This window comes from Prenolepis imparis, unplaced genomic scaffold (genome assembly GCF_030444845.1).
Source record: "Prenolepis imparis isolate NDT839.2.m4 unplaced genomic scaffold, iyPreImpa1.0 SCAF_2, whole genome shotgun sequence".
NCBI classification, from domain to species: Eukaryota; Metazoa; Arthropoda; class Insecta; order Hymenoptera; family Formicidae; genus Prenolepis; species Prenolepis imparis.
The window spans coordinates 9831000-9856933 of record NW_028141160.1 but is presented as its reverse complement, the minus strand read 5'-3'; the positions used below and the strand labels follow the sequence as shown (position 1 = coordinate 9856933).

General features: G+C 33.5%; 6 protein-coding genes and 1 long non-coding RNA gene across 13 annotated transcripts; 4 read left to right on the top strand and 3 right to left on the bottom strand.

Moving 5' to 3' along the window:
* The first annotated feature begins 813 nt into the window (after window positions 1–813).
* On the top strand, window positions 814–3724 carry LOC145933215 (suppressor APC domain-containing protein 2). Of its 3 annotated transcripts, none has more exons than XM_083032778.1 (5): window positions 814–1913; window positions 2138–2284; window positions 2367–2579; window positions 2670–2812; window positions 2898–3724. In XM_083032778.1, exons 1-5 carry the CDS (start codon window positions 1074–1076, stop codon window positions 2902–2904), a joined length of 1350 nt encoding a protein of 449 aa, XP_082888904.1. In that variant the 5' UTR covers window positions 814–1073; the 3' UTR covers window positions 2905–3724. The 3 variants fall into 3 exon arrangements, with proteins under 3 accessions (XP_082888904.1, XP_082888905.1, XP_082888906.1); XM_083032779.1 differs by having other exon boundaries at window positions 2670–2817; XM_083032780.1 differs by having other exon boundaries at window positions 2670–3724.
* Window positions 3725–4446: 722 nt separating this feature from the next.
* Window positions 4447–7136, top strand: LOC145933217 (uncharacterized). Its single transcript, XM_083032783.1, has 4 exons — window positions 4447–4583; window positions 6227–6364; window positions 6568–6699; window positions 6939–7136. Exons 1-4 carry the CDS (start codon window positions 4535–4537, stop codon window positions 7001–7003), a joined length of 384 nt encoding a protein of 127 aa, XP_082888909.1. The 5' UTR covers window positions 4447–4534; the 3' UTR covers window positions 7004–7136.
* A 213-nt stretch (window positions 7137–7349) lies between these two features.
* Window positions 7350–15069, bottom strand: Unr (cold shock domain-containing Unr). Of its 2 annotated transcripts, XM_083032776.1 has the most exons (11): window positions 14931–15069; window positions 12350–13670; window positions 12088–12264; window positions 11795–11985; window positions 11496–11706; window positions 11155–11384; window positions 10739–11000; window positions 10405–10632; window positions 10060–10265; window positions 9387–9974; window positions 7350–9298 (listed from the first exon to the last, which is right to left on the bottom strand). In XM_083032776.1, the coding sequence occupies exons 2-11, from the start codon at window positions 12737–12739 to the stop codon at window positions 9130–9132; spliced, it is 2652 nt and encodes an 883-aa protein (XP_082888902.1). In that variant the 5' UTR covers window positions 12740–13670; window positions 14931–15069; the 3' UTR covers window positions 7350–9129. The 2 variants fall into 2 exon arrangements, with proteins under 2 accessions (XP_082888902.1, XP_082888901.1); XM_083032775.1 differs by having other exon boundaries at window positions 11155–11706.
* Window positions 15070–15365: 296 nt separating this feature from the next.
* On the bottom strand, window positions 15366–17782 carry LOC145933216 (uncharacterized). 2 transcript variants are annotated; one of them, XM_083032782.1, is made up of 5 exons: window positions 17546–17782; window positions 17281–17445; window positions 16847–16983; window positions 16420–16574; window positions 15366–16308 (listed from the first exon to the last, which is right to left on the bottom strand). In XM_083032782.1, the coding sequence occupies exons 1-5, from the start codon at window positions 17567–17569 to the stop codon at window positions 15719–15721; spliced, it is 1071 nt and encodes a 356-aa protein (XP_082888908.1). In that variant the 5' UTR covers window positions 17570–17782; the 3' UTR covers window positions 15366–15718. The 2 variants fall into 2 exon arrangements, with proteins under 2 accessions (XP_082888908.1, XP_082888907.1); XM_083032781.1 differs by having other exon boundaries at window positions 15366–16359; window positions 17546–17780.
* A 519-nt stretch (window positions 17783–18301) lies between these two features.
* Window positions 18302–20930, top strand: LOC145946554 (ubiquitin-conjugating enzyme E2 W-like). The gene is made up of 4 exons (XM_083056228.1): window positions 18302–18819; window positions 19613–19963; window positions 20065–20140; window positions 20303–20930. Exons 1-4 carry the CDS (start codon window positions 18775–18777, stop codon window positions 20314–20316), a joined length of 486 nt encoding a protein of 161 aa, XP_082912354.1. The 5' UTR covers window positions 18302–18774; the 3' UTR covers window positions 20317–20930.
* Window positions 20931–22084: 1154 nt separating this feature from the next.
* On the top strand, window positions 22085–25668 carry LOC145946543 (peptidoglycan-recognition protein LE). 3 transcript variants are annotated; one of them, XM_083056196.1, is made up of 5 exons: window positions 22111–22400; window positions 22788–23024; window positions 23827–24448; window positions 24562–24720; window positions 25063–25668. In XM_083056196.1, exons 3-5 carry the CDS (start codon window positions 23830–23832, stop codon window positions 25581–25583), a joined length of 1299 nt encoding a protein of 432 aa, XP_082912322.1. In that variant the 5' UTR covers window positions 22111–22400; window positions 22788–23024; window positions 23827–23829; the 3' UTR covers window positions 25584–25668. The 3 variants fall into 3 exon arrangements, with proteins under 3 accessions (XP_082912342.1, XP_082912322.1, XP_082912333.1); XM_083056207.1 differs by having other exon boundaries at window positions 22111–22552; XM_083056216.1 differs by lacking the exon at window positions 24562–24720 and having other exon boundaries at window positions 22085–23024.
* LOC145946562 (uncharacterized) lies at window positions 23024–23872 on the bottom strand. Its single transcript, XR_014427060.1, has 3 exons — window positions 23743–23872; window positions 23468–23569; window positions 23024–23229 (listed from the first exon to the last, which is right to left on the bottom strand). It is a non-coding gene; the product is annotated as an uncharacterized LOC145946562 (long non-coding RNA).
* Window positions 25669–25934: the final 266 nt, after the last annotated feature.

The window sequence follows — 25934 nt, the reverse complement described above, 5'->3', positions numbered from 1 at the left end:
AGTTAATAGGAATACATGTTATGCAAAGAGGTTGTTCGAAGTAACGTCGGTAATGAAGGTTGGTAAATTATCGACGTTATTATCGATAAATTACCAACCTTTATTACCGACGTTACTTCGATCTACCTCTTTGCATAATATGTATTCCTATTAACTCAGATGATTTTTCGGACCTGAAAAGACACATATTGCTACACTATACCTCTTCGCAAAATATGTTCCCCTATTAACTCATACGATTTTTCGAGCGCAATAAGACATATATTATTGCTCGTTAAATCTCTTCGCAAAATATAATCTATTAATTTAGATGAATTATCGAAGATATTAAAAGACTCGTATTATTGCACGTTAATTGCATTAATAATTATCTGTAAATTAATAACAAAAATATATGAAAACTGATTTTTCTCGCAGATTCTGCCATTGAATAAGCGCAAGAAAGAGTCCTGATGTCTTTTAATATATTTTAAATAATATGTTATAATACTTTAAATTTGATTAATATTTTTGAAAGTTATCAGCTGATTTCTATCAAAAAATATTAATCGAGAATAAGATATTATAACATATTATTTACAACATATTACTATTTTAATTTTTTATCATTTTTTATTATTTAAAAATTTAATTAATAAATTAACGCTTTAATCAGCTGATTTCTATGAAAAACTATTAATCGAGTTTAAACAAATTTTATATTATTTTTTAAAAAATATTTTTTTTAACATAAAACCGAAGAATGGCGCGCGCGTAGCGCGCGCTTGTGTTGTTCTCTCTAGCTCAATGTTGGTATCACTGATATCTGCTGTGATTGCATATGGCCGTCGAAAAAATTAATCTGTAAGGAAAACAATTTGTGACGATCATAAAGTTAGAGCGAAACAAAGTTTTTTGAGCTCAATTAAAGAATCGGAAAAACCAATGACAATTCCTCGATAAATTTATGAAAATTGTATGTACGGGAACTAAGTATACATAATCTTCCGAGTGCCGTTAATGATGTTTCTGCCGTTACCTGGAAGGTAAACGCGTGATTAATCGTAATTAAATCCTGGCGTGCGTAAGTAAATATGGCACAAATACAGGCGTCGACTGTGGACGGATTGCCGAAGCATTTCGTCAACGCGATGCGCACGTTGTTCGACATAATGGACGATCAGAACACCGGTTTCGTCAAGTTCGCTGACATCGAGGGTCGATGGCAGGACGACGGCACGCAGGGCCTGCCCAAAGGTATCCTCGACAGCTTAAAGAAAGTCACACCGCCGAGTGGTATGCTGTCATTCGAGAGATTCTGCGCGGGTTTGAAGATCTGTCTGCTGCAAATACAAACGGAGACCGATTCTAAGAAGCATGACGGTCAGCTCAACAGGCCCCCCTCCGCACCGATACTCATCCCTGACAGCCAGAACAAGGCGACTTGGACCTCTCCCAACACCGCTACCATAAGACCCAACAATGCCATATCTCAGCAACGTACTCTCAGCATGCCGCAATTATTGGCCAATCGCAAAGATATGAATGCGCAATTGGAATTAATGGATGGGAGAAACATTGGGGAACCAAAGATCACTAAAGTATACGGCCCACCAAAGCCACCAAGGACAGGTGCTGCATTAGAAGGTAGAATGATGAGTTCGGAGCGTAACTTTGACAAGTCTGAGATTAGAACTGCTCTGCAGAATTGGCAAATGGGTCTCATGATGAATGATGAGAAGGAGAAACGTCAGTTGCAGGCTGTAAATTATAGATCGGATGCTAGGACATTGTTGAGACCAGCCAGAGTTCTGGGTGATGGTAAAGCAGTCGATATACAGATTAATCAACTTGGTCTTCAACCTAAGAAACCGTCGGGTCGTCGCAGAGAGCCTAGACGGCATACGTTGCAGAATGGTATTGATTATAATATGGTAAAGATGTTCTCCTCTAGGACTCCCAACTAACACTTGGTGATTGGTTCTGGGTATGCTTGATTAATTATTAATCTTAATACAAATATCTCTTAAAAATGTAAAATATATTTGTTATAACTTTTATTATTTTGAATTTAATATAATTTTTACATATAGTTGGGAACCCTTTGTATTTTTGATATTTTAAAAGGATACATTTCCATAATATATTATGCTTCTAGATGAAAAGAATGAAACAGATTGAACAAGAAAAAGATGTACTACTTCAAGGTCTAACTGCTGTTGATAAAGCCAGAGAATGGTACTTGAAACTAATTTCTACTACGCAAGAGAAGATTAAGCATCTCGGACGAATGGGCTCTCATGTGGTAAAGAAATATATTTTTTATTCTCTTATATAAAACTGTGCAATGTATACATGTATAATTATAATACTTTTATTTTCTATAGGAGCAATGGACAGAGGCACAGCAAGAGCGTTTAGAACTACAACGTGCGCGAGTCCTAGAAGTAAATCGGCATCTAGCTGCCTTGATAAGTACCTGGGAACGTGGAGGACTTCCTCTTCATATGAATCTCGCTTTCTTGAGTACTCCGACTTCAGCCCAGCTTCAACAGGATATGTTATCACGGCTTAAACAACAAAATCATAGATTAACTGAGGTAATGTATAATATCGATTTTAGAATCACACTATAGAAAGTCCAAGCAATTAATTTAATCCAGGCTATTTTTTATATATAACCAAAACAGGAAGTTAGCAAAAAAAGCCAACGAATAGCATTACTTGAGCAAGAAAAAGACAATCTTGTTAGAGAATTGTATAGTAGACAGTCTGGATTGATTCAGTCTCGAAGAGCAACAATGATTCATGAACAACATGATCAAACGTTCATGTAAGGTACTAATAGTATTTAAATTAATTGTCATTGAGAGTAGAATAAAATTATATTATAATTTTATTGAAAATATCTTTTTCAGAATATAAGTATTTCAGGCTTTGGAAATCGCGTCACACAAATGATAGGATTTGAATTAAGCTTTAAATAGAATAAAAGTAAAAAGAATTACAAAACTAATGCAATCCATGATGTTCCAGATGCTTTTGTTTCTTAAGTATCATATTTATAGTATCAATTGTCAACTTTGCTAATTAATATATCAGACACCTTACAATGGAACGTTCTAAAAATAGACAAAATGTCATGTTTTAGATGCAATAGATTTTACAATGCCATGGAATACAACTTAAAAATATAAAAAATATTTTATGTTAAAATAACTTTATTGCTTCCTTATTTGATATTTCATATTAAGGTTGTAAAATATTTACTAATGGTATACGATTATATTATCTAAATATAGTCACAATAAGTGAAAGACATATTTTAAATTCTTTGTAATCTATTCAAAAAGCAAAAATCTGTTTTATAATAAATTATTTTAAAATATATATATCAATTAATAAACATGTACACGTGCGTGTGGGTGTCTATTTCCTTGATATTATAATCGTAAGTCGCGTGTATTTTTATCTCTGCAATGATAACACGTGATGCACTCTTGACATATCGATCTTGATCTCGTAGAAATTTTTATTGAATTTTACTGCTTTGTCAAGAGCACAGTAAATTTTACGGATTCTCCATGACATACATTTCATCAATTTCCGGACTTAGAGCCGCCAGTGTCAAATGTTATCGAATGAAAGGCGATAGCGTGTCGACGATATGTCGTCAAATCCGTTAGTTTAAATTTTGCTCAATAGAGTTAATCACTTACAGAAAAGAATTTCACGTACACGATTTTAAAATGGAAATAATTTGATAGATTATAACATTTATTTTTAATTTTAATATCTTCAAATAGCGAAAAGCATAACTTTATACACTATGTTTCGCTTAATAAAATAAACTAATAATCAACAAACGTTCAATGAATACACAAAAGAGAATTTCTTTTATTTTCTTAATTATTTGTAATATAGCTTAAATAATTTATTATTTATTTAATATTTAATACTATTTTTTCCCATTTTCTGTGCAATAAGAGCAAATATCGATGTATAAACGAATGTGGCTAAGAAATGATAAAATGTCAGTAATAGAAAATCTCTAAAATTTATAATGGATCCGCGAATGAAAATTAAATAAAATAAATATATTATTGTATATAAATCTTTTGCGTACATAAATCTCTGTCAGACATCATTGTGACTCGAGCTGCATCCCACGCATAGTTTCTCGGCGCGTTTCATCCGTGCGATCGCATCTTAGTTTAGCGGTCCACGACAGTTAGCTGCCACGAGTCGACGGGTTCAGTCGACTCGGCGACTTCGCTGCATCATCCTGGAGCGCTTCCCGTTGCAGCGCAGCCTCATCATAGCCCCTCGCGGCGCTGACGAGAACGCGCGTGCGAAGAGGAGGACCGCACTGATCTCGTATCCCCTTTGTGTGAGAGCCGCCTGACCTTTGACATCAGACTTGACTCGCGACGAAAGCCTACCAGCAGGCGCCGAGCGGTCGACGATCTTCCCCTTCGAGCTCTGCCTCTTCTAGATTATTACCGTCCACGATACTTCTTGACGTTTCTCTCATCTCCCCTCAGCTGAGAACATCATGCTACTGAGATTGACGCTGTTGACTGCTCTGTTCCTCTCAACAATAGGTCAGATTTATTATAATATTCAAACGATAAATTATTATATAAATTTTAGACAAAGTTACATACACTTACAGGCTATCGTTAAGTGTGATTAATAAATTCTTTTTAATTTATAAATTTCAGAGATTTTAATAAGCGACTTTTTAAATGTTATTATAATTGCCGGTGATTATAAATAGCGATTAATTATATATAATTGATTATACTGTTTCAAAATATAAAGTGGCGCATGTTCAAAATATCGCAATATTTTCAATATCGTCTGCTCAAAAAGCACAACTGATATACTTGTCTCATTAGATTCAAAATATATCGAGGCAACATTTTCTCTTAAAACTCTTTTTTTAGCTATCACTTAGATAAATTATAAATTTCCTTATTATTGTCTCTTCTCGATACATAAATTCATATAAAAATTTTCTTTATTTTTGTCCACTTTTCTTAGTTTTAAATATACGCGCGCATATATCCAATTTTTTTTAAAATTAATATGATATGTAATTTTTAAAAGTATTACAATCCCCTTAATGAGATTAATCTTATAGAATGAATAGCAAACAATGTGCAAGACGCATTCTCAGTTTACTTTTCGAGTAATCAGACGATAAACCCGTCATAAAATGATAGTGAATGGCACTCAATGATTAACATCCCGCATATGCCTTTCTTTCTTTCTGATTATAACGCCACAATAAACCGTATCGTTCGTAATTAACAATTACCCTTGAATAAATGCGAAGAAACGCGCGCGCAAAGTGTTTGCTTAAATTAATAAAAATTAGAGTATATATGTGTCGCTGCAATATATCCACACATTGGGCGGAATAAAGAAATCACTATCACACGCATGATAACAAAAGTGATAATCTAAAAATCGATTAACCCACGCACGCGATGAGGTATCCTCTCGTGAAACACTTATCAATTTAGACAAGTGGGAAGTACAGTCGGCCGCATCCGGTGCAAACATTTGCCTCTGCTAACGTATCACTATCTCTCTTCTGGGATAAATAAACTGCAGATACTTCTACTGCGTCTGTGGTACATTCACCTAAAAATAATGCAGATAATTAATAAATATAGAACGCAGACGCACATAGACTCGCGTCTATTAATTCTGACAATATATGTGTTAAGACAGTTATTAATAAATACACAGTAATACACAGATATCGTTCACAAGCCTCATTATTCTTCTATATATCAGAACCGAATGTCCACTTTATTACAGCTTCATTGAGTAATTTTCTTAGAGAAAATATCAAAAGAATTTATTATTCACCGTATCTATATTTCAATGTATAGTGTCTATCTTTTTGTGTATATAATTAGATTTAAAATTAAAAGCAGCTTATGTGAAATTAACTTATGTGAGAAATAAATTATATTTTCATCTATCTTCTCTGTTATGGTTTCATTCACTAGAAGCTTCATCTTATTTTTAATTATTTATTAATTTGAAAATTATATTTAGCATTTTTAAAGAATTATACCAATTCCGTCAAAAAATCTAATGAAAACATCACAAATTGATTTAAAGAATATCTTGTATAAATACTAACTTATATATGTATCTTCATTTAAGTATATAGTTGAAGCAAGCTTGTTCAATGCGATGCGATTAATGTCAAACTTTTTGCCAGCAGTTATATTGTCCGAGGGATGCGAGTTGGATCAGATGCGATACGGATGTCGCATTTATAATGCACAATGCAGTTGCGGCTACGGCTGCAAATCCGAATACAGATACAATAACAATGACGATTGCAAGCTAGCGCTGAAAGGTAATATTAAATATTTGTTAAATCTATAATATAATCAATTGTGTATTTTACATGCTCCTTGAACATTTTATATTTTACTAAGGATAAAGGAGCGGATATATATATATATATATATATATATATATATATATATATATATGTACTCACACATTCTGGTTCATTGTTTAACACTCGTGTGGGAATTACTTAACTTATCTCTGCAGGAGGACGTAGCGACATATGTTCTCGATCGAAGCCCTGTCTGAACGAAGGCTCGTGTTCCCAAATATCATCGGAGCCCGGATTTAAATGCCGCTGCGAAGGAACTGGATTCTACGGCACTTATTGCGAGACACGTTAGTAATTCCAACAGCAATTTAATTTGCGCAATTTCAACGTTATATAATGAATATTGTGCCTCTTTGCATATTGAAAGTGAATAGGATTAGTAAACAAAGGATATTTCGGTGAAAGAAAAAAATGAGATATTATTTCATATTGAGAAACCTTCGCATTTTTTGAGTTTTTTTTCAACATGATATTATAACATAAGAAAAAAAAAAAGAAAATTAATATGAACAATTATATGTTACAGGTTGTCCACAAGCGGACAATTTACTTTTCCAAGGACAATTCCCTTACGAATGCGTTGTAATTTAAATCGTTCTTCTTCTTATTCTTTCATCATGATCCAAATTCGTCTTAATATGATACATACGTACAAAAAAATAAATGTATCTCATAAGACATATTTCCACATCTTTGTACATACATAATAAATATTAACAGACAATACGCCGTTTTATTTACCGTATGATACCATATATATTAAAGATATTCATGTTACTTCAAACTTTTTGTAATCATGCAATTTTTAAATATTAAAAAGTATAATACGGTAGCAGAATAGAATATTAAAAAGTGAGTAGAATATTAAAATATTATGCCGCAAAACAACTTTGCGATTTTAAAAGAATTTTAAGATTTTATACAAAATATAGATATATTTCTTCGATACTTCCACTGTTTATTCATCAATAATCAATTTTACAATATGTATGCACACGATGTGTTGGATCCACGGGTTTCGGAACAAGCGCTTAATTTGTATCGTGCTTGTGTTACGTACTTTATCTTATATTTTACATTATTTCTTTCACATATCTCTCTACAATAATGCCACGTGTATTTCGCTTTCCGTTTCAGATGTGGCAAAACTTATAAAATGTGACTTCTTATTCTTTACATAGGTATTTTTTGTAACTTCCATTGTTGTATGACCACAGAATTCGTAATACTAATTTGATTTTACAACACGAGACTGCATTAGAGGAACTTATAACAATATGTATGTTAAATATATATAAATATATATAAATATATATAAGTATATATATATGTATATAAATATATATCATAAATATATTTATATTATATATATATATTTATATATAATATGCATAAATATATAATTGTGTATATGTATATATATATATATATATATATATATATATATTAAAATTATATATTTATATATAATATATAAATAAATATATAATTATATATTTATTTATATATATTATCTAAGACAATTAGCCAGTCATAACTTCCTTTTTTCCCAAATTTATAGATATTAAAATTGAAGTAAAAGGCTCTGATATTAGAATATCTACAAGCGAAGGAGAAGCTAATTAAGAGTTAAACGGTGTGCAAATTATTCTTTTTTGTTAAATATTATTTATTTTGTACGTTTCAGTTTTAATTTCAAACCATCTTCAAGATGGTTGGTCATTTACGATTTTCAAAGCAACTAAAACCGACTAAATTCTTCTTTTACTTCCTGGTACAGACGGAAGGTCTATTACATTTGTCTGTGCTTAGCTCTTAATTAGCCCTCCTTTGCTTGTGGATATTTGTAAATATTTCAATAGAGTGACATTCAGTATTATAATTCATTATAACAAACCATATGGCTCCTGACGTGATAAAATTATACAATTAATCCCAATGAATTGTATAGTGCAGATTATTTTTCTTCAATTTTACAATTAAATCTCGTACATATTCTTTGCATTTGCATAAATTTTTGCCTTCAAATATTTCCTTTTTTTACTTATTTTACAAATATACCATGCGTATAAAGTACATAATAAGTAAAACAAGTTCGAAGAAAATCATGCAAATAAAGAGTATAAGAATATACTTTTTAAAGGCAGAGATAAGATATCGTCTTATAGAGCATACAAATAGATGGTCAGCAGCTCAACATCTAAGTATACTCTGGGACATTATACTCTGTTATTTTTCAAAATAACAAAACGAATTGATATATTGACCGAACGTCTATGAAAATAAACATACTAATCAAAAATTTCGATGAATCCTATAAACTATTGATTATGTTTAGAAAAGTAACATCGAATATGTATAGCTTAGTAATAAATTCATGAAGACGTGGGAAATTAAAGAGATAAACAAATTACGTATTGAAGTTCTAATGTTATCTTAAGAATAAGACAAACTGCCTTTCGTTTTTTCCCATTATGAGGTGATAAAATGAGTCGTTGTTCTTTTTTTTTCTTTTTTTTTTTACTTTTATATTATTCTGGCCCTCATTCATCATCCAATTCCAGATCACTATCATTATAATTATTGTTGTCGCATTAATCTGAATTTGGCAAACTTTTATGACCATGCTTAAAATAGTAATCTTGGTATCGAAATGTATGAACTAAAAACAAATTGTAGATTACAATTTGAATAATCAATAAATGTCTCACAGCGCATTACTCTTCTATGGCACCAGGAGTGTGCTGGCATCTTTCCTGGTTAAATCCGCGCGTGCCATCGGGACCTCTTGGTTGTCTGACCACAGTTAATTTTGGACCTGTGTCTTCCAACGATATAGTACGCAATCGGCTTATTAATCTCTCGGGTCGTTGTTGAACCGCATCACTATTAATGATTCGCAGAAATTAAATTATGTTTGCGTGAAAAAGAAAAATTACGCATATATTAAAAAAAAATATTTTCTTTGCTTTACCTTAATCGAGTCACGTTGCACGCCGACGACTTTCCAGTGCGTTGATTAGTAACCAAAACAAATTCCACCTGATCACCCGGTTGCAACGTAGCGTGATCCCGAACCTCGCTTATATGGAAGAATAACTTCTTACCCTCATCGACTTCGTAAGCGAGAAAACCGAAAGGACCCTTTACCGCATCCACGGTTGCTCTTCTTTTTTTTCTGACGGCTACAATATTGCAAGCATGACCTTCTGAATCAACTTGTAGTTGCACAGGATCACCAGCCTGTAATAGCTCCCGCTTGTTAGAAAGTCCCATGAGTCCGAATTCGTATTCTGGCGTTTCCTCGTCCTCGTTAGATGGATTAATTTTAATCAAACCAGCATACTCGGTCTGCTCAGGATTCGCACTTCGTAACGGTCGTATAACAGTACCATCTAGGACCTCGCTAATTGCCGTAGGCCTCGGAATACTTCCGCGTGGTACCAGTTTAACATAATCGGCAGCTACACAACCTCCGGATCCTCTTCCATTACTAGAACTACCAATTGTAAATTCGATATCAGCTCCCAATTCCAATGTATTAGCATCTCCTTCAAAGTTACTGCAAATAAAAATCAAATTAAATATCGCTTTATACATGCGTCATTCGTTATAAGAATTAAAGTACACACAGGCGCAACCTTTACCTGAAGTGAAAAAATATTTCTCTATCATGATTTACTGTCTCGATAAAGCCAAATCCATCTTTAAGAGCAGCTATAAAACCTTGACAAACTTGTCCATTTGATTTTTTGTTAACATTTTGAATTTTTTCACCAGCAGCATTTACTAAAAATATGTCTTCAGCTACAAGCTCTTTATTTCGTTTTACTTGAACAATATTGAACATCACCTACACAAATCAGATAAATAATTATAGGATATACAAAAGTCGTAAAATAGAAAACGGATTTAAAAAATCAAAATTTCATACAACTAGTAAAATTTAAATTTAAATTAATATAATTAGTATAAATTTTATACAAATTTACTTTATCGCCCAATTTTGGAATATGTTTAGGGTCACAATCTTTCGAGAAGAAAATAATGCTCTTCTGCTGGCCATAACCAATAAGGCCAGGTTCCATTGAATTTGTGTCCTGTATTACAGTACCTAATATGTCCTTTTCTATAATAGTTTGAAACGATACAGTACCCATCGTCAAATGTTTCAATCTAATAGCACTTTGTCGATTATTAGAAAATGATGACGAAGGATCCTTATGAAACGAAAAAAAGATAATTATAATAAGTAAGATAAAAATTGATAAAACTAATTTGTAGCAAGAAATTTTGTTGATTGTTGAATATTAATAATATGCTTACTTGTATGACTGTAAATTCGACCTCATCTCCTACACTAATTTCTCTATCAACATCAAGAACTTCATTAAAGTGAAAGAAAAGCCTGAGTTCTCTTTCTACGCAACGAATAAAACCAAATCCATCTTTGAGAGATTGTATAACACCTTGCTCCCGTTTTTCACCTGATACAGTGAAAGATTCTGGTAATAACATTATCTCTGTAGCTCTTTTAAGCTGATCTCTAGTGTCTGTCGCAATACGAAATTGAACCCAGTCTCCATGCCTGTTGAAGAAATTAAATTGCAATATATGGATATATTATAACTATATAGAAAAATGCATTGGTATATATAAGTAAATAAATGTTGTGTTCACATATGCAAGAATGAAATAAGAAAGAAAAAGTCCACATTTTTTAAATAATTCATATTTATTACCTAAGGGTGAAGTCTCCTTTTTGATCTTTGTCACCAAATGGTACTTCCACTTCAGAATGATTACTGTCTCTGTATCGAATTCGTCCAGGTAAGGGGTCATTTTGATGACGAGCAGCGGTACCTCTCTCCAAAGGCTTCAACACTTGTCCTTTCACCACTTCATTACTGACTTCCTCAAATATGATTGAACCAGGTGGTAATTTTGTAATGTTGCAAGCCACCTCCTTTCCCTGCAATTGCAAAATGCTAGATTTATTATTTAAATCGTTATGCGTCATTATATATTCATGCGTCTGTAGATTTTTATCGAAAATTGTTTCGACAATTTCCGTTTCACTTACATTGCGTGTCTGTATTATAAATTCGACATCATCTCCTAGTCTAAGTTCTTCTTTCATAGACTTAGCTTCGCTAAAGTGGAAGAATATTTCTTTGACTACATCAGCACGCTCGATAAAACCAAAATTTTCTTTCATGGAACACACCACACCGCGATATCGAACCGGATGCGCAGGATTTTCCAATCTCACATTACACGCACCCAGGTTTCCTCTGTAATTTGTGTTTATACATATGAAAAATTGCTTATACGATATTTCGTATATTTTATTAGCTAAAAATGAATTAATATATATCATACCGTTGATTAGTAGCAATTTGAAATGAAACTTTGTCACCAGCACGCAAAGTAACGTTTCCTTCGACATCATCTTTGGTATATGGCAGAAAAAAACATTCTCCACGATTTTCGTAACTGATACGTCCTTGTGAATCACCACTCGCTTGTAACTCCGTTGTTACATTACCAATGCATCGTTGATCACCCAATGCCTTAAACAAATTATTAAATTTTGTCTCTTACATATTTATTTCTTATCAATCTATCTTTCATGCTTTTGAGACATTATTATTATTTACTATTATTATACTAACCACTGGAGCAATTTTACTAACGGTGCTTGCAATAGGCTTGCCTGTTCGCCGATCGTAAGTCATTTCAAACTCCACAGGATCTCCAATCTTTAAATGTTCAATGTTACCACTAAATTGGCTAAAATGAAAAAACAGTCTTGCCTGTCTTTCGCAGCATTGTATGAATCCATAAGAATGCTGTTGAATAAAAGTTTCAACCATGTGAAAATGAGTCATATATCCTATAAAAATAATCGAGTTTAATATCATTCACAAGACTTACTAATAATTTCTCAATTATGCCAGTTTCCCGTGTTCCTTGATTCGCAGATTGATCTTGATAGGTAGAATTATTGGTAGCAGGTTCACTAGTGTAACCAGCATTTGTTTCCATGCTCGTAAATTCAAATGGAAATCTTGTAGCGCCATTGCGCGGCGACGATTGTGCACCAGGATAACTTCCGTAGTTAGAATTTTTACCGCATTCAGGAGGTGACCCCATATAGTGATCACCACTGTAATTGGTGCCATTACGATAGTTGTTACTTGTCGGTTGATGAGATCCTGTTATGGCTTTAGGACTTGGTATAGCCATAGACTTGTAGTCAAGTATTGCTGGGTCAGAGTTCATGATTGGCGGCTGGAACGTTTTCCACTGAGGATTGTTGGACATTGTCTTCTTAATTTGCGCAATATGTATTATATATAATATTTACGTATAATTTAGCTCTTCTTCTCTTGAAACAATTACTTAATTCCCTTTATGTTCACACTTCTGTTTCACCACAATATATATATATATATATATATTTGTATATATACTTATATTTAGAAATTTTTAGTCTTTTTTCAATTATTTAAGTGTTAACATAGATATCACAGAACGGTTCTTGGTACCTTATATCTTTGTTCACTATTATAATGTTACAAGAACTTAATGAAGAGGAAGAATGGCTCTTTGAAATGCTGCAGAAATGCAGATTCCTTCGTGACCGGGAAGTGAAAGTGAGGTCTCTTCGAAGTATTTTAACACATATATCGTCAATTATTTAATGGAGAGTACCGCAGTAGCTCAACACAAACTTGGCACTCCTTGTAAACGCAGATAAAGATGTTCTATCAACCAAGCAGAGTAGCACAATCTCAGCCGCAATCGTAATCACGGTCACTATACTAGCTCACCTATTTCTTGCTTACAAAGCTTGTTGTGTATACAATATACAAATGAACAATGTAGTTAATGTTGATTTATGACTTAATACAAGTAGAAAATCTTAGCACACCATATACTGTCAATACTTTCCATACGTATATGTTTGAATATTATAACAACTGTTTGATAAATACTCAATTTAGCGTGCACTAGAACAACTGTGTTTCTTTTTAAACATCAGTCATTCTTTATAAAAGAAGTAAATCAAAAACATAGGAGATTTAAAGGATAAATGTTGACTTGAAAATCCTCAGATGTCTTCAATGCGTGCTGAGTCTGGTTGTGTTCTCTTCCAATATTTCTATAATAGCGTTTCCTTCTTCAGCTTTTAAATGTGAAATTTACAGTGAGCCTTAGTTTCAGAAGTGTCCTAAACTAACAATGACACAAGCTGTAAAGAAAAAGAGAAGAAACAGTATGAAAAAAACATTATAAAAGTTCAAAACACATATTAAAATGTATACTTTTCATTTAAAGATTGCGAGCTCTTTGTATCCAAATGTTAAAATATACAAAATATTTACAGCATTAATCTACAATATCTTGTGATATAATTAAATATCTATACAAAATAAACATTTTATAAAAATATAAAATTCTAATTAAATTCTAATTCTAATTAAATTTGATACATAAAATAGGGAAATAAATTTTATAAGTAGCATCATACAAATTGAAGCAAAAACTGAGGAATGAATCACTGTATATTGCACAACTGCGTGCTGTAAAAAATGTTAATTAAAAAAAATAACATAGATTATTTTTTTAATATAGCAATAATATGACATTAACAAAAATTAATTCAAAAGAATTTTAAATGCAATTATTGAATGTATGTACACATTATACATAAATACATTACTTTATCTCTGCACAGACAAACAGAAAAATAAAGGATTTATCCAAATTATCTAAGAAAAAAAATAAAAATAAAAATAAAACAATTATGTATCTTCACAACTCTCTACAATGGAATAAACACGTTTCTTCCTAATCGTCCAGTAATTTGACATTGACTCGGTGTACTCGGTGCGTGAAACGTGCTGTTTTATCGTTAGGTGTTCCTCACATGATTGTTGAAAATTACTTGTTTAAAAGACTAGATATGTTGCAACGATATATGTACGTGTCGCGATACGTTTTCAAGGAATCATATATGAATCACGATCCTCGAATCCTTTATATACATTTACACGATTCCGCGTGTCTAATATTACCGTGCACGATTATACGAAATGTTTGTGAAATTCGAAAGAACTGGTACGATCTAAAAAGTGATAAATACGATCCTCGTAGATGGTTTGTGCGCGCATTCGAATCCCCGTCCACGTCTCTCCCTGAGAAAATCTTTCATCTCGGAACGACATTATTGCAGGCATTAGCGTCGCGATTTTCGCCAAGTTCTAATTTTTTTATGAGGTCGCAGAGGAGCGCCTTATCTCATCGCGGTCTCTCTCTCTCTCTCTCTCTCTCTCTCTCTCTCTCTCTCTCTCTCTCTCTCGCCTGCGGCCTCTCGTACGCGGTTTGTCCGCGTCGCGGAATCAATTCCGCGTTGACCGAATCGAGGAGGATCGCGCGAGGATTCGAACGACATGCGCTGCTACAGAAAGCTCGCAATCGTACGGCAATTAAATGGCTTTACAAGACTCACCACGACACAGCACAGCACTGACGACATGCCGCCATGTTGAATGTCAACATTCAGCGTTCGCACACATCCGAGAAGCGACAGCAACATATATACCTCTATCGAGCGCGCGCGGTCCAAATTCTCGATTCACATTATATTATAATGGAAACGTACCTTTATGGGGGGGACTTCTAGACTGTACATGCACCGATTTTATGGGAAAATTGCTTCTACGTCCGATAAAAAAAAAATTTGCATTCTTTCAATTTCTAATTTAGTAATAAATTTTTAGATGCGCTCTTTGAATATATACTCTTATATACATATGTATAATTTAAAAGTAAATTTAAAAGTATTTATACATTTTAGACACACGTGACTATGTGCAGCTGATTTCTATTGTAAATATACTATGGTGTTGATTATTCTCAGTTTGAAATTAATTAGCATGATAAATCCTTGCTCAAATATTTTTTTTATTTCGAGAAGGATTAGTATAACAAAGTCGAGAGGGGAAAAAGACACTCAACAAAAATTGCGCTCAGGAACCGAAAATATAGTCAATTTCACATTTAAAGTAATATGCTTTTTTCTCTCTCTCTCTCTCTCTCTCTTTCATTCTCTCTCATCATTATAACATTAGTATACAAAGTGACATATATATATAATATATATATTGTATGTGTGTATATATATGTACGTGTATATATACACACATACCTTTTGAATTCAGCTACTCAATCATATAATTTACAATGCATCCGTTTAGTAATAATAAGACATTTTGTGCAGGAAATTTATGCTTATTGTTAAGTATTTAATTTTGCCTGAGGCTCGCTGTTTGGCGTTCTCGTATATATACCGAAGTGATTTAATCGACGCCAGCGAACGTCTTCAGGATCCGGCGTCGGTGGGGCAGTAACGCATTCGAGACTCAATTGCAATGCTCTTCTAAGTTCGTCATCCTCGTCCGCATCATTTGCCGTAGAGTTTGTTAAATGCGTCGTTTTATCGTCAGTATGAAGATCTAATCTTAACTTCAAGCTCTTATCTACATCGTCCTCGTCGTTTTGCAAGCTCATCTGTAGAGCCCTCGCTAATTGTACATTTTCGTCCTCGTCCTCTTCCTCTTCCTCCTCTTCACTTTCCTCTTCTCTACCTTCAACTTTTACAGGAATTATCCTTTCGCGAAGTTTGTCTGTGGATAGTTCAGATTTATGCAAAAGTGAGGATGCGCTTCTGGTTGAACAGGACGTCTGTGGAACCTTCACTTCTCCCATTGCAAGCGCAGTTTTCAAGATATCATCTTCTACCTTGCTACCTAAACGATAACTTTTGGATGTATTCTTTGATTCCGAGTTACTTTTTGTGACAACTATAGGATTTTTGAGAAGAACATCTTCGGCGGGGCATTGTGGAAGTGTACCGATAACAATAAAGATAGAATAACCTGTAAGCAAATGAGAAATGAGATTAAGATAGCTTTATTATTATCTTATTTTGCATTTACCTTCTTGCAACAATTGAGCTAGATACATTGCGAGATAAGTGTCCGATATAAGCTGTGGCCCACTGAGCATTGAATTTAAATTGAACCACTGGCTTCCAAGCTTCCTTATCGTAAACCAATGTCCTTTATAGTTACAAATATATGCTCTCATTCGTCTGAAAATTACATTATTGCTTCATGTATTACTTCATAAAAGCATTATAGAACTGTTTCATATTTTTGAATAGTATATCTAAATAACATATCCATATCCATATAAGTATTATTATTCATAATGTGTTAATTCATATATCCATTTGTTACATCATTATTATAATTATTCTATGAAATATTATATTTGAAAGGAGTGCTTTTTCGCAAGTGCACTAGAACAAAATATCTCGAAACAAAACACAAGTAGAACCGGAACAAATTATCAATAACCTACGAAGGATCATTCTGTGCCAGTAAAGCTGTCGGTTCCGTGCTGTTATATGGAATCAATTCTAAACCCCAAACTTTCAAAGCACTGCTAATAACTTGAACTGAAAAGTATCCACTGTCGTCCATGTTTCCTGATGGTTGCTAAACACAAGAAGCAATTTGCTATCATTACAAACACTTTTGCTTGGCCCTTGGTGTAAAATAATAGCAATGCCAAGCGTTTTTATATCTAACGTTGAGAACATTTTTGAAGAAAAAAAGAGAGTGATGTCTTCTCTCGATAACTTGAACTATACTTTGCATGTAATGGTGCCTTTATATATGTACTATAAGTACTATAATATATATATATATATATATATATATATATATATATTATACAAATGTGTGACAGGTGGAAAAAAAAACTTCACTCGTGACGTTGCATTTCATACACACCTCCAGAAAGAGTTTGTAATCTTCACTGTCGACGCCCGACTCGGCCATCCGGATTCTCTCCTCCTCGTCCATCTGATGACCGAAACTCGCCAGATCCACGGCGTTAAAGTAGGGACCTTGCAGCAGCGCGTTCAGGCAATGCTGGGCGCACAGATACCCCTCTTGCTGCGAAACATTGCCAGAACGTATAAGCGCGATCGCTCTATCTTCCGCGGAGAATCATCGGGGATTAATTATATACCGCATATCTCGGGCGGGTGTTTACCTTCTCGTGGAATATACTCTCCATTGCACAATCCGTCCGCCGAACACGACGTGTACGCAGAATCGCGACGTGCACGTCAGCCGCGTAATAATAACCGTAACGTAACGTTTCTCCGCCAATTTCGCCGTACAAACGTCATCCGTAAAAATATTTTTCGACTATAACCATAAACGAGCAAGAGGATAATTGTGTACGTCGCACCGTCGCACTCGCTGCCGCGTATTAAAGGCCATTGCACGTACAAAAATTTCAATCGTAATCGTAAAGCCATAAGCAAATCGTCCAATCATAGAGAAGAATTATCATCACGTAATAAGAATGCTTGACTGTGATTGGACGATTTGCTTACGGCCTTGCGATTATGACTAAAATTTTTGTACGTGCAATGGCCTTAAATGTCACTAGAATTACGCTAAGATTCGAAATTAAAAACCCACCTTAAACTCAAGATTACCAACATCAGTTTATAGTTTGTACTTTTTATTTTTTTTTTTTCAAATCGCGGACACGCATATTTCCTTCTCTCTTTTTTTCTAAAGAATAAAGAATAATATACAATATACATACAACGATCTGTAAAGGATATAGATTCTTTGCTTCCCAGAAAAAAATACTGTCAATTATCGAAATAAATTATTGCAAGCATAAAAGTACCATATGTCGCGCCTTGATAATAATAATAATAATAATAATAATAATAGAGATCGGCTAATTTTCCACTCTATTGCGTAATTTTATTTACATTCCCTATCGGTCCTCATTCTAGCTATCTGCTATATTCAATTTCACACAAACTATTCTGGACGGCGAGATTACGTCTGTACGTACATCGAGACCGATCGTGATAATCGCTTATCTCTTTGCCCGGCTAGTATCTATATCTTTATCGTCATAGAAATACCGTTGCTCTCTATATACACATATGTGTACGTGTTTTATATCGTATGTATGAGTGCATGACGATCGTGCGCTTCTCGCGACTGTTCGTGGTTCGTCGTACTGCAGCTGTCAACGCTGTCATAGCGAACTGTCATCGTCCTTACCGTCCTTATATTTCTAGTCGCTCTTTCACCTTGACCACGAGAATATATAAGACGAGAAGATCGTGAAAAAAATGTGAAACGCCCGATCTTTCGGGGCGGACGCATTTTTTTCTCCGGAGAGAAAGGTAGACTGGAGTAACGCGAGCGAACGCGCTATTCCGCGATAAGCCACGGTTATGTTTTTCGATGGAGAGCTGTTTAACGACAATGGCAGCAACATCTCCGTCGAAGGTACGTCCGCTTTTGCATTTTTTTACGATCCTCGTGTATATATGTATATAGATATCCCGGAACGATCGAAACGACCTGTCGCGAATATATTCTCAATATTTGTAAATAAAAAAATTGGAAATAAAAGTATATCTTTCTCTCTCTCAGTGCGAACAGCTGAGCATATAGTTCTGTAATGGACATTGCGAACGAATGTAAAATGTATGATCTTGGTGACAATATTCGTGTAGATATTTTAACAATTATATCATTAATGGCAAATAATTTGAATTATCAATTATATTTCCATCAGAAGCAAGAGATATGATTATTAGCATTTCAAATATGCATTATTGATTTCACACATTAATAAATCAATTTTTGTCATATTTGTTTTTTTTTTCTGATTAATTAATACTGTATAATTTAGATGATTTAGCATGTATTAATATAGCAATGTGTAGGAGTTCCTAAAATAAACTTAATTATTTATCAAAAAGAGTGCAAAGCATTGATATATATTCTTGAAAAAATATGTAATATATTTCTTTGAATAAAGAAATATATTAAATAATATTTCTATTTAAATAAAATTTAAATAAAATTTTTCTATAAATTATTTAAAATGTTATATTAAGAAATTTAATATCACATTATTAAATCAATAAAATTATCGAGTTTTATTGAAGATAACACAATGAAAGTGATTCTTAGAATGTGTGGCAAATATCGATTATATGTATGTATGCAGCAATAACAATATTCATTTTGTATTGTCTTCTAAGTAATTAAATAAATTTATTTAATATTCTAGCGAAGGCTCCAGAAGGAACTGATGTCTTTAATACGCGAGCCACCACCAGGTGTACATGTAGATGGAGAATTGGCTGGACAGAATTTGACACAGTGGATTATTCATATGGAAGGTGCTAAAGGCACGCTCTACGAAGGAGAACAATTTCAGCTTCAATTTAAATTCAGTTCTAAATATCCATTTGATTCACCAGAAGTGACTTTCATTGGTGGAAATATCCCTATACATCCACATGTTTATAGCAATGGTCACATTTGTTTGTCCATATTAACAGAGGATTGGTCTCCTGCTCTCAGCGTTCAGAGCATCTGCCTGAGTATTGTTTCCATGTTAAGCAGTTGTAAAGAAAAGGTATGATTTAGCTACTAAATATATAAATATATATATATATATATAAATTTTATAATATTTATCTGTAAAATTATAAATAATACAAATATTTTTTTTTACAGAAGAGGCCACCTGACAATACATTTTATGTTAGAACATGCAACAAGAATCCAAAAAAAACAAAATGGTGGTATCATGGTAAGAAAAGAATCATTTTATATATTATTATGTATGACTATTAGTGTCGGGATGCTGCATCGTATGATTGAATTTGCTATAAAAGTAATATCTTTATAATATATGTATATCAGATATTTGCCAAATAACTTTTTAAAACAAAGGTATTTTTCTATTTACTAGATGACAGTGTCTAACATGGAAGATCATTTAAAGATCTGACCAACTCGTCAACATGGAAAAATTGTTGGACCAAGTGGGGTAACATTTAAATTGAAACTGATGCATTAAATTAATAGAATTTTGCATACTATAGTATATAGTGATTTCACAATATAATAGGAAATTAGATGCATAATTTTAAAAAAGACAAGGCTGCAACCTACTTACACCAGATATAGCATTAATGTGAATTGCGAGTTGTGTAATTATAAATTATTGCAATGTTGCAGATAGTAAAAAAAAAAGATACGTATTATAGTTATATAAAACTATTATTGCAGGGGTCAGTTTTAATGCTAGAAAGAGAGACACAGACAGAATGTGTGTATTAATTATTTATAATTAAGATATTAATATATAAAATTTTTCTCTCCTGTTGCGGCAAATTAAAAAGATTTAGGTGTTAAACAATGATCATGCAAATTAAAAAGATTTAGATGTTAAAAGTAATATATAACTTAGAAGACAACACAAAATGAATATTGTTATTGCTGCATACATAATAATCGATATTACATTTGCTACACATTCTAAGAATCACTTTCATTGTGTTATCTTCAATAAAAACTCGATAATTTTATTGCTTTAATGATGTGATATTAAATTTCTTAATAACTTTTAATTTTTCTAATCATTAATTTGTTGTACCTTATATACACACTAATAATTTGTTATTTACTTGGCTTTATTTAAATGAATCAAATTGCAAACAATTATTAACTCTTGCTCAACAAAGTCTCCCTTTCAGATCTCTTTCTTTCCCTTCCATCCCCCCCCCCCCTCTCTCTCTCTCTCTCTCGGATCCAGATTTTTACACAAAACTCATTCTTTGCATAAATTATATAAAGAATAGATATTGTTTATTTTTAGCTTTTAAAAATATTTTTTATCAATTTCCTGATTTTCCAGAAAAAAAAATTAATTTATACAATTTGATTTTTACACAAGGAATCCGATTATGTTACAATTTTAGCCGTATTCTGTTTATATAATTAAAGTTGAAATGCGATAACGCATTTAAGTTCAATATAATAACACGGTTATGATATAAAAATTTTTATCATTAATGAATACAGTGGCTTAAAAAAAAAATACTGATTAAGGCTATAGAAATTATTATTTTATATGTATATGTGTGCGTGTATTTGTATATATTTCATATTATATATATATATATTTAAATAAGTATTGCGAAATCAATAATAACGCGTATGTTTAATCATGCACTTTCATTTATTGTTTGTTACGATCATGATAAATATTCGCGTAAATTTAACAATTTATATACTGTACGATATAATATTTTTTAGTAAAATATCGAAGTAGAATGCGTTACATCAATATCTCGGCACTAAATATATTTATTTTAATTCGTAATTTTTACTCAGAAAATGTTCTTTAAAAGTTCATGCTACTGTATTTTTCTCAAAGATACGAAAGATTGTTTTTTAAAACGTTATCTTCTTAGAGAGGATATACAATGTTTGTGTTTTACGACATAATCGTATAATTAAATATATAAGTTTATTATTTTCAGATAAAAGACTTTCTTTTTTTCTTCTATCTTTAAATAAAAAAAAAGAATAATAATAAAATAATAATTACGGCAAATACATGTTTTACATTTTTACGCGAAACATCTCTTGATTGTAAAAAAAAATTATATAATGAAAATAAAAGAACAAATTTTATGCTATTGAGATGTGCTAGAAATCTAGATCTTTGAACATCCGAATAGAAGACGCAGATTCATCCGGTGCTTCGTGAAAAAAAACCAAGATTCGCGTAAAGCAGCGTTATCATACAGAGACATGCGAGTCACGCATTATATCATTAACAGTCCGTCGAAGAGAAAGAGGCAGAGAGTGGGGGCCAATGATTTCCGAGGATGTTCGACAGCGCAACAGCACATCAGTCTGTGACGCGTCGTATCAATGGAACGGAGATAATGCTGCCATTATTCTAATATTTTTAATTTTAATTTCGTCAACAAGCTGATCATCAGCTAGGTGCTGATGAACATCGAGACATTCTGGGGCCGCAATATCTATTCCTTTCGGTAAAAAACGGACGTCGAACACTATATATAATAGATATACATATGTAAAATAAAGTTTCTCTTTCTCGTGTATGGTAACTTTGTTATAATACGCAGTGCGATTCGCAACAGTGACGCAAATTGCGCGTGACGTGGTGACCATCCGCGCATCGGTAGGAAAATCCGCGGCGTTTTATATATTAATAATTAGCGAGGACATTGCGCATGAGAGGCTGTTGAGGGACGCGCTATACCAGTTTTCGTGTCCACTTTTCCGTTCTTTCTTTCGTTTTGCTTTATGTTTTATGTATTCCGCGAGAACGAGCATTTCCACGATTCCACTACCAAGACGCGTCGTCCTTCAGCAGCCGCATGGCGTCATCGTCCACACTAATATCTCTTTGACAGTGTCGTAGGATCAACGAAGATAAGCGATAGTAGTTCGAGCTAAGTGCGTGTCTTCGGATATGGTACCTCTGTTCCCGCGAAACGGTGTATTTTCTAAGTGTCAAAAACTCGGGATCGAATGAAGTTTACCTTTCTGCATCCTCCACGACGACGGTGTCTTAGATGTCCTCATAGATTGATGGTGGACTTGGTGTTGACAAAGTGACCACCGCCAGTAGGAACGATGATTTGCCTGAGGTATATAATCTCGAGTATCAGTCAAAAAATTGACTCATTCTTTAGCAAATAATGCGGATATTGTCGATCGGTTGCGCCGCTTCGATGGTGCTTGAGGTGGTCTTTCCCCGTGTTTTTTTTTATTTCGCCGAGATGTTCACACGTTCTGCGTGTTGCATGCACGATCAGCACGATGTCTACTTCTATCCGCAATAAACTTTTGTTCCTATAATCGATATGTAATTTATTAGAAGCTACATATAGCAGGAAATTACATGTTGAGATCATAATAATATACAAATTTGAACTAATTAAAAGTATGACTAATTAAATACTTCCTCATCGCGATGTATGTATATATGTATAGTGATAAATATAAATAAATATACGATATTACAATGAGTAATCCACGTGCATGTTCAGCGCGCTGTGAGTATCGATATTCATAATTATACATACTTAACTAAGAAATCAATTCGTTATAGATTTTTTTATACAGTTTTATAATGAGGGACACTCATCTTTTTATTGTCTCGTTGCGATGATCGACGTAGATTCCTATAAATCTGTAAAAATAAAGTTTAAAAAATTATTGTTGCTAATAATAATAGATATTGTATAATGATAATTTTATGATATGATATAATATAATAATAATTTTTCGGAAACAAACGTATATATAATATATAATTGCAACTATTTTCAAAATAATTAATGATGTAGAAAATAAAAAACTTACAAAGAAAGATGCAAAGAGCGCATTTACGCGTATCTACTTGCAAGACATCTTCAATAAAGAAAGTACATTATTCTTTCCGCGTAGTGCATGGGCATGGTGACATTGGTGCAACAGCAGCAACAGACGTCCGACGATAATCGTCAATATCAGAAGGAGCAGGACCACGCGAACAGTACCATTGTGTCAGTCGAAAGTCATCACGTGGTCGACAAGTTTTGCGGCGAGGTTGCTGAGTCGACGAAGCAAACCGCGGTAGTCGTTCCGGGGAATGGTAGCGTTGGAAATTCCTCTACGCAGTGCAGTGACGTAGACGACGATGACGACGACGACGACGATGAGGAAGAGGAGACGGAGGTTGAACAGGGTGGTTGGATGACGAATCTGCCAATCTCGTCGACCATCGTTCAGCAGCATCAAGCGGTCGCCACCGCGAATGGCGACGTCGTCCTCCCGAATGCCGATCCGTCGAACTTCGGCGATGTATGCGTGAAGAACTCGACGAACGTGCACCTGGGTAACAAGACCTTCTACAAGGGTCCGGTTACCATCAAGCAGTTCGTTTACACGAATCCCACTTCGATACAAGAGGTAGGCAAATTCGAAGATACTCGTGTCTCCGACGCCAACGTTTCGGACTTGTCGACAAATAAGGATGACGGAGTCGCCAACAAACCTATTTTTTCACAAAATACCGAATTAAATAAAGGTAACAATCGATGTTTTTAGTGCTATATGTTTAATAAATCTGCTACTGTTTTGTGTTTAATCTATGCTTTTGTGTGTTTAAGCTATATATAGCTTTTGTAATTATTTGTTTAGTGACGCAATGGTTGTGGACGTGGAGATGTGCGGTTTTATCGTGCACTCTGGCCTTAATATTTCTAACTGCCATAGTGATCGTTACTGTACATTTCACTCGTTATACGGATACACCGCCTACGCCAGTTTTCCCGGAAATTCCAGACTCATCGCTCGAGGGTAATTATATAGCCACATGAAAAATTTTTACATTTTGTAGGCGCAACGCGAGATAATATGTACTATATGCTTGCAAAAAATCATTCTAATTGTCTTACACATTCTAATAAAAATGTTTTCTTTGCTTCGCAATTATAGAATAAATAGTATAGTCGATTATTATAAAACATTTCGTATTCTCATTCGAAAGTATTTTGGATTTCATTGTTAAAATATGCATTAAGATATTCATATCTCAATAATTATATTCAATTAATATTAAATTAACGAGTTTCTAATTTATTTGTATGTGTGGTATATTTTGGATATTCTATATATATATATTGTTTTTATAATTTTCAGGTGTAACAGTACCTTCAGTACGTTTTGTCGAGAGAAACGAATGGGGCGCGCAACCGCCCTCGGAACCTCTGACAAAATTGAAGCTACCGGTACCGTATGTAATTATTAGCCATACCGTCACGGACTTCTGCGACACGCAATCGCAATGTACATTTCACGTGAGATTTGCTCAGACTTTTCACATCGAGTCTAGAAAGTGGTCGGATATCGGTTATAATTTCCTCGTCGGGGGCGACGGCCTCGCATACGTCGGCAGAAGCTGGGATTACGTCGGCGCTCATTCCTTCGGTTTCAACAGCAGAAGCATCGGCATCTCTTTCATCGGCACATTCAATACGGTCATACCACGAAAAGTACAATTACACGCTGCGGAAAAAATTATAGAACTCGGTGTCAAAGCTGGTAAAATTGCGCCCGATTATAAATTGCTAGGTCATCGACAAATTTCGAAAACTTTGAGTCCTGGAGATGCTCTATATAGTATAATTAAGACATGGCCACATTGGTCACCTACTCCTTAACACGATAGCATGCAAATTTATTGTAAAAAAAAAAAAGATAAAAAAACATGGATTTCTGAAAATATAAAAAATTTTTTTCTTTAAATTATGTGTCGCTGTCGTCTATTCATTTTTCATAATTCTGACAAGTTTAGATAATAGTTGACTCTGGAAATTTCGCGAATTTATTACTATTGTTATACATTAATAAGAATTATATAATATTAAATATATATTGAACAAGAAGATTTAACTTTGAAAATTCTTTCTGTGATATAAAGTAAATTTAAATATCAATGTAAAAAAGGATACTTCTTTTGGCCAAAATTCTTTACAAAAATGACATTAAGACAAAAATTAATAGTATGAAAA

Coding starts and splice junctions, on each gene's coding strand:
- LOC145933217 (XM_083032783.1), top strand. CDS start 4,535: ATGCTACTGAGATTGACGCTGTTGACTGCTCTGTTCCTCTCAACAATA. Junction 4,584..6,226: donor TCTGTTCCTCTCAACAATAG/GTCAGATTTATT, acceptor TTTTGCCAGCAG/TTATATTGTCCGAGGGATGC. Junction 6,700..6,938: donor CGGCACTTATTGCGAGACAC/GTTAGTAATTCC, acceptor TATATGTTACAG/GTTGTCCACAAGCGGACAAT.
- LOC145933216 (XM_083032781.1), bottom strand. CDS start 17,569: ATGGAGAGTATATTCCACGAGAAG. Junction 16,575..16,846: donor CTGGCACAGAATGATCCTTC/GTAGGTTATTGA, acceptor TGTAATTTTCAG/ACGAATGAGAGCATATATTT. Junction 16,360..16,419: donor AGCTCAATTGTTGCAAGAAG/GTAAATGCAAAA, acceptor ATTTGCTTACAG/GTTATTCTATCTTTATTGTT.
- LOC145946543 (XM_083056196.1), top strand. CDS start 23,830: ATGGGCATGGTGACATTGGTGCAACAGCAGCAACAGACGTCCGACGAT. Junction 24,449..24,561: donor AAATACCGAATTAAATAAAG/GTAACAATCGAT, acceptor TTATTTGTTTAG/TGACGCAATGGTTGTGGACG. Junction 24,721..25,062: donor TCCAGACTCATCGCTCGAGG/GTAATTATATAG, acceptor TATAATTTTCAG/GTGTAACAGTACCTTCAGTA.
- LOC145946554 (XM_083056228.1), top strand. CDS start 18,775: ATGGAGAGCTGTTTAACGACAATGGCAGCAACATCTCCGTCGAAG. Junction 18,820..19,612: donor CAGCAACATCTCCGTCGAAG/GTACGTCCGCTT, acceptor TTAATATTCTAG/CGAAGGCTCCAGAAGGAACT. Junction 19,964..20,064: donor TAAGCAGTTGTAAAGAAAAG/GTATGATTTAGC, acceptor TTTTTTTTACAG/AAGAGGCCACCTGACAATAC.
- Unr (XM_083032775.1), bottom strand. CDS start 12,739: ATGTCCAACAATCCTCAGTGGAAAACGTTCCAGCCGCCAATCATGAAC. Junction 10,266..10,404: donor TTCCAAAATTGGGCGATAAA/GTAAATTTGTAT, acceptor TGATTTGTGTAG/GTGATGTTCAATATTGTTCA. Junction 9,299..9,386: donor TGCAACGTGACTCGATTAAG/GTAAAGCAAAGA, acceptor AATCATTAATAG/TGATGCGGTTCAACAACGAC.
- LOC145933215 (XM_083032778.1), top strand. CDS start 1,074: ATGGCACAAATACAGGCGTCGACTGTGGACGGATTGCCGAAGCATTTC. Junction 1,914..2,137: donor ATGGTATTGATTATAATATG/GTAAAGATGTTC, acceptor TTATGCTTCTAG/ATGAAAAGAATGAAACAGAT. Junction 2,580..2,669: donor AAAATCATAGATTAACTGAG/GTAATGTATAAT, acceptor TAACCAAAACAG/GAAGTTAGCAAAAAAAGCCA.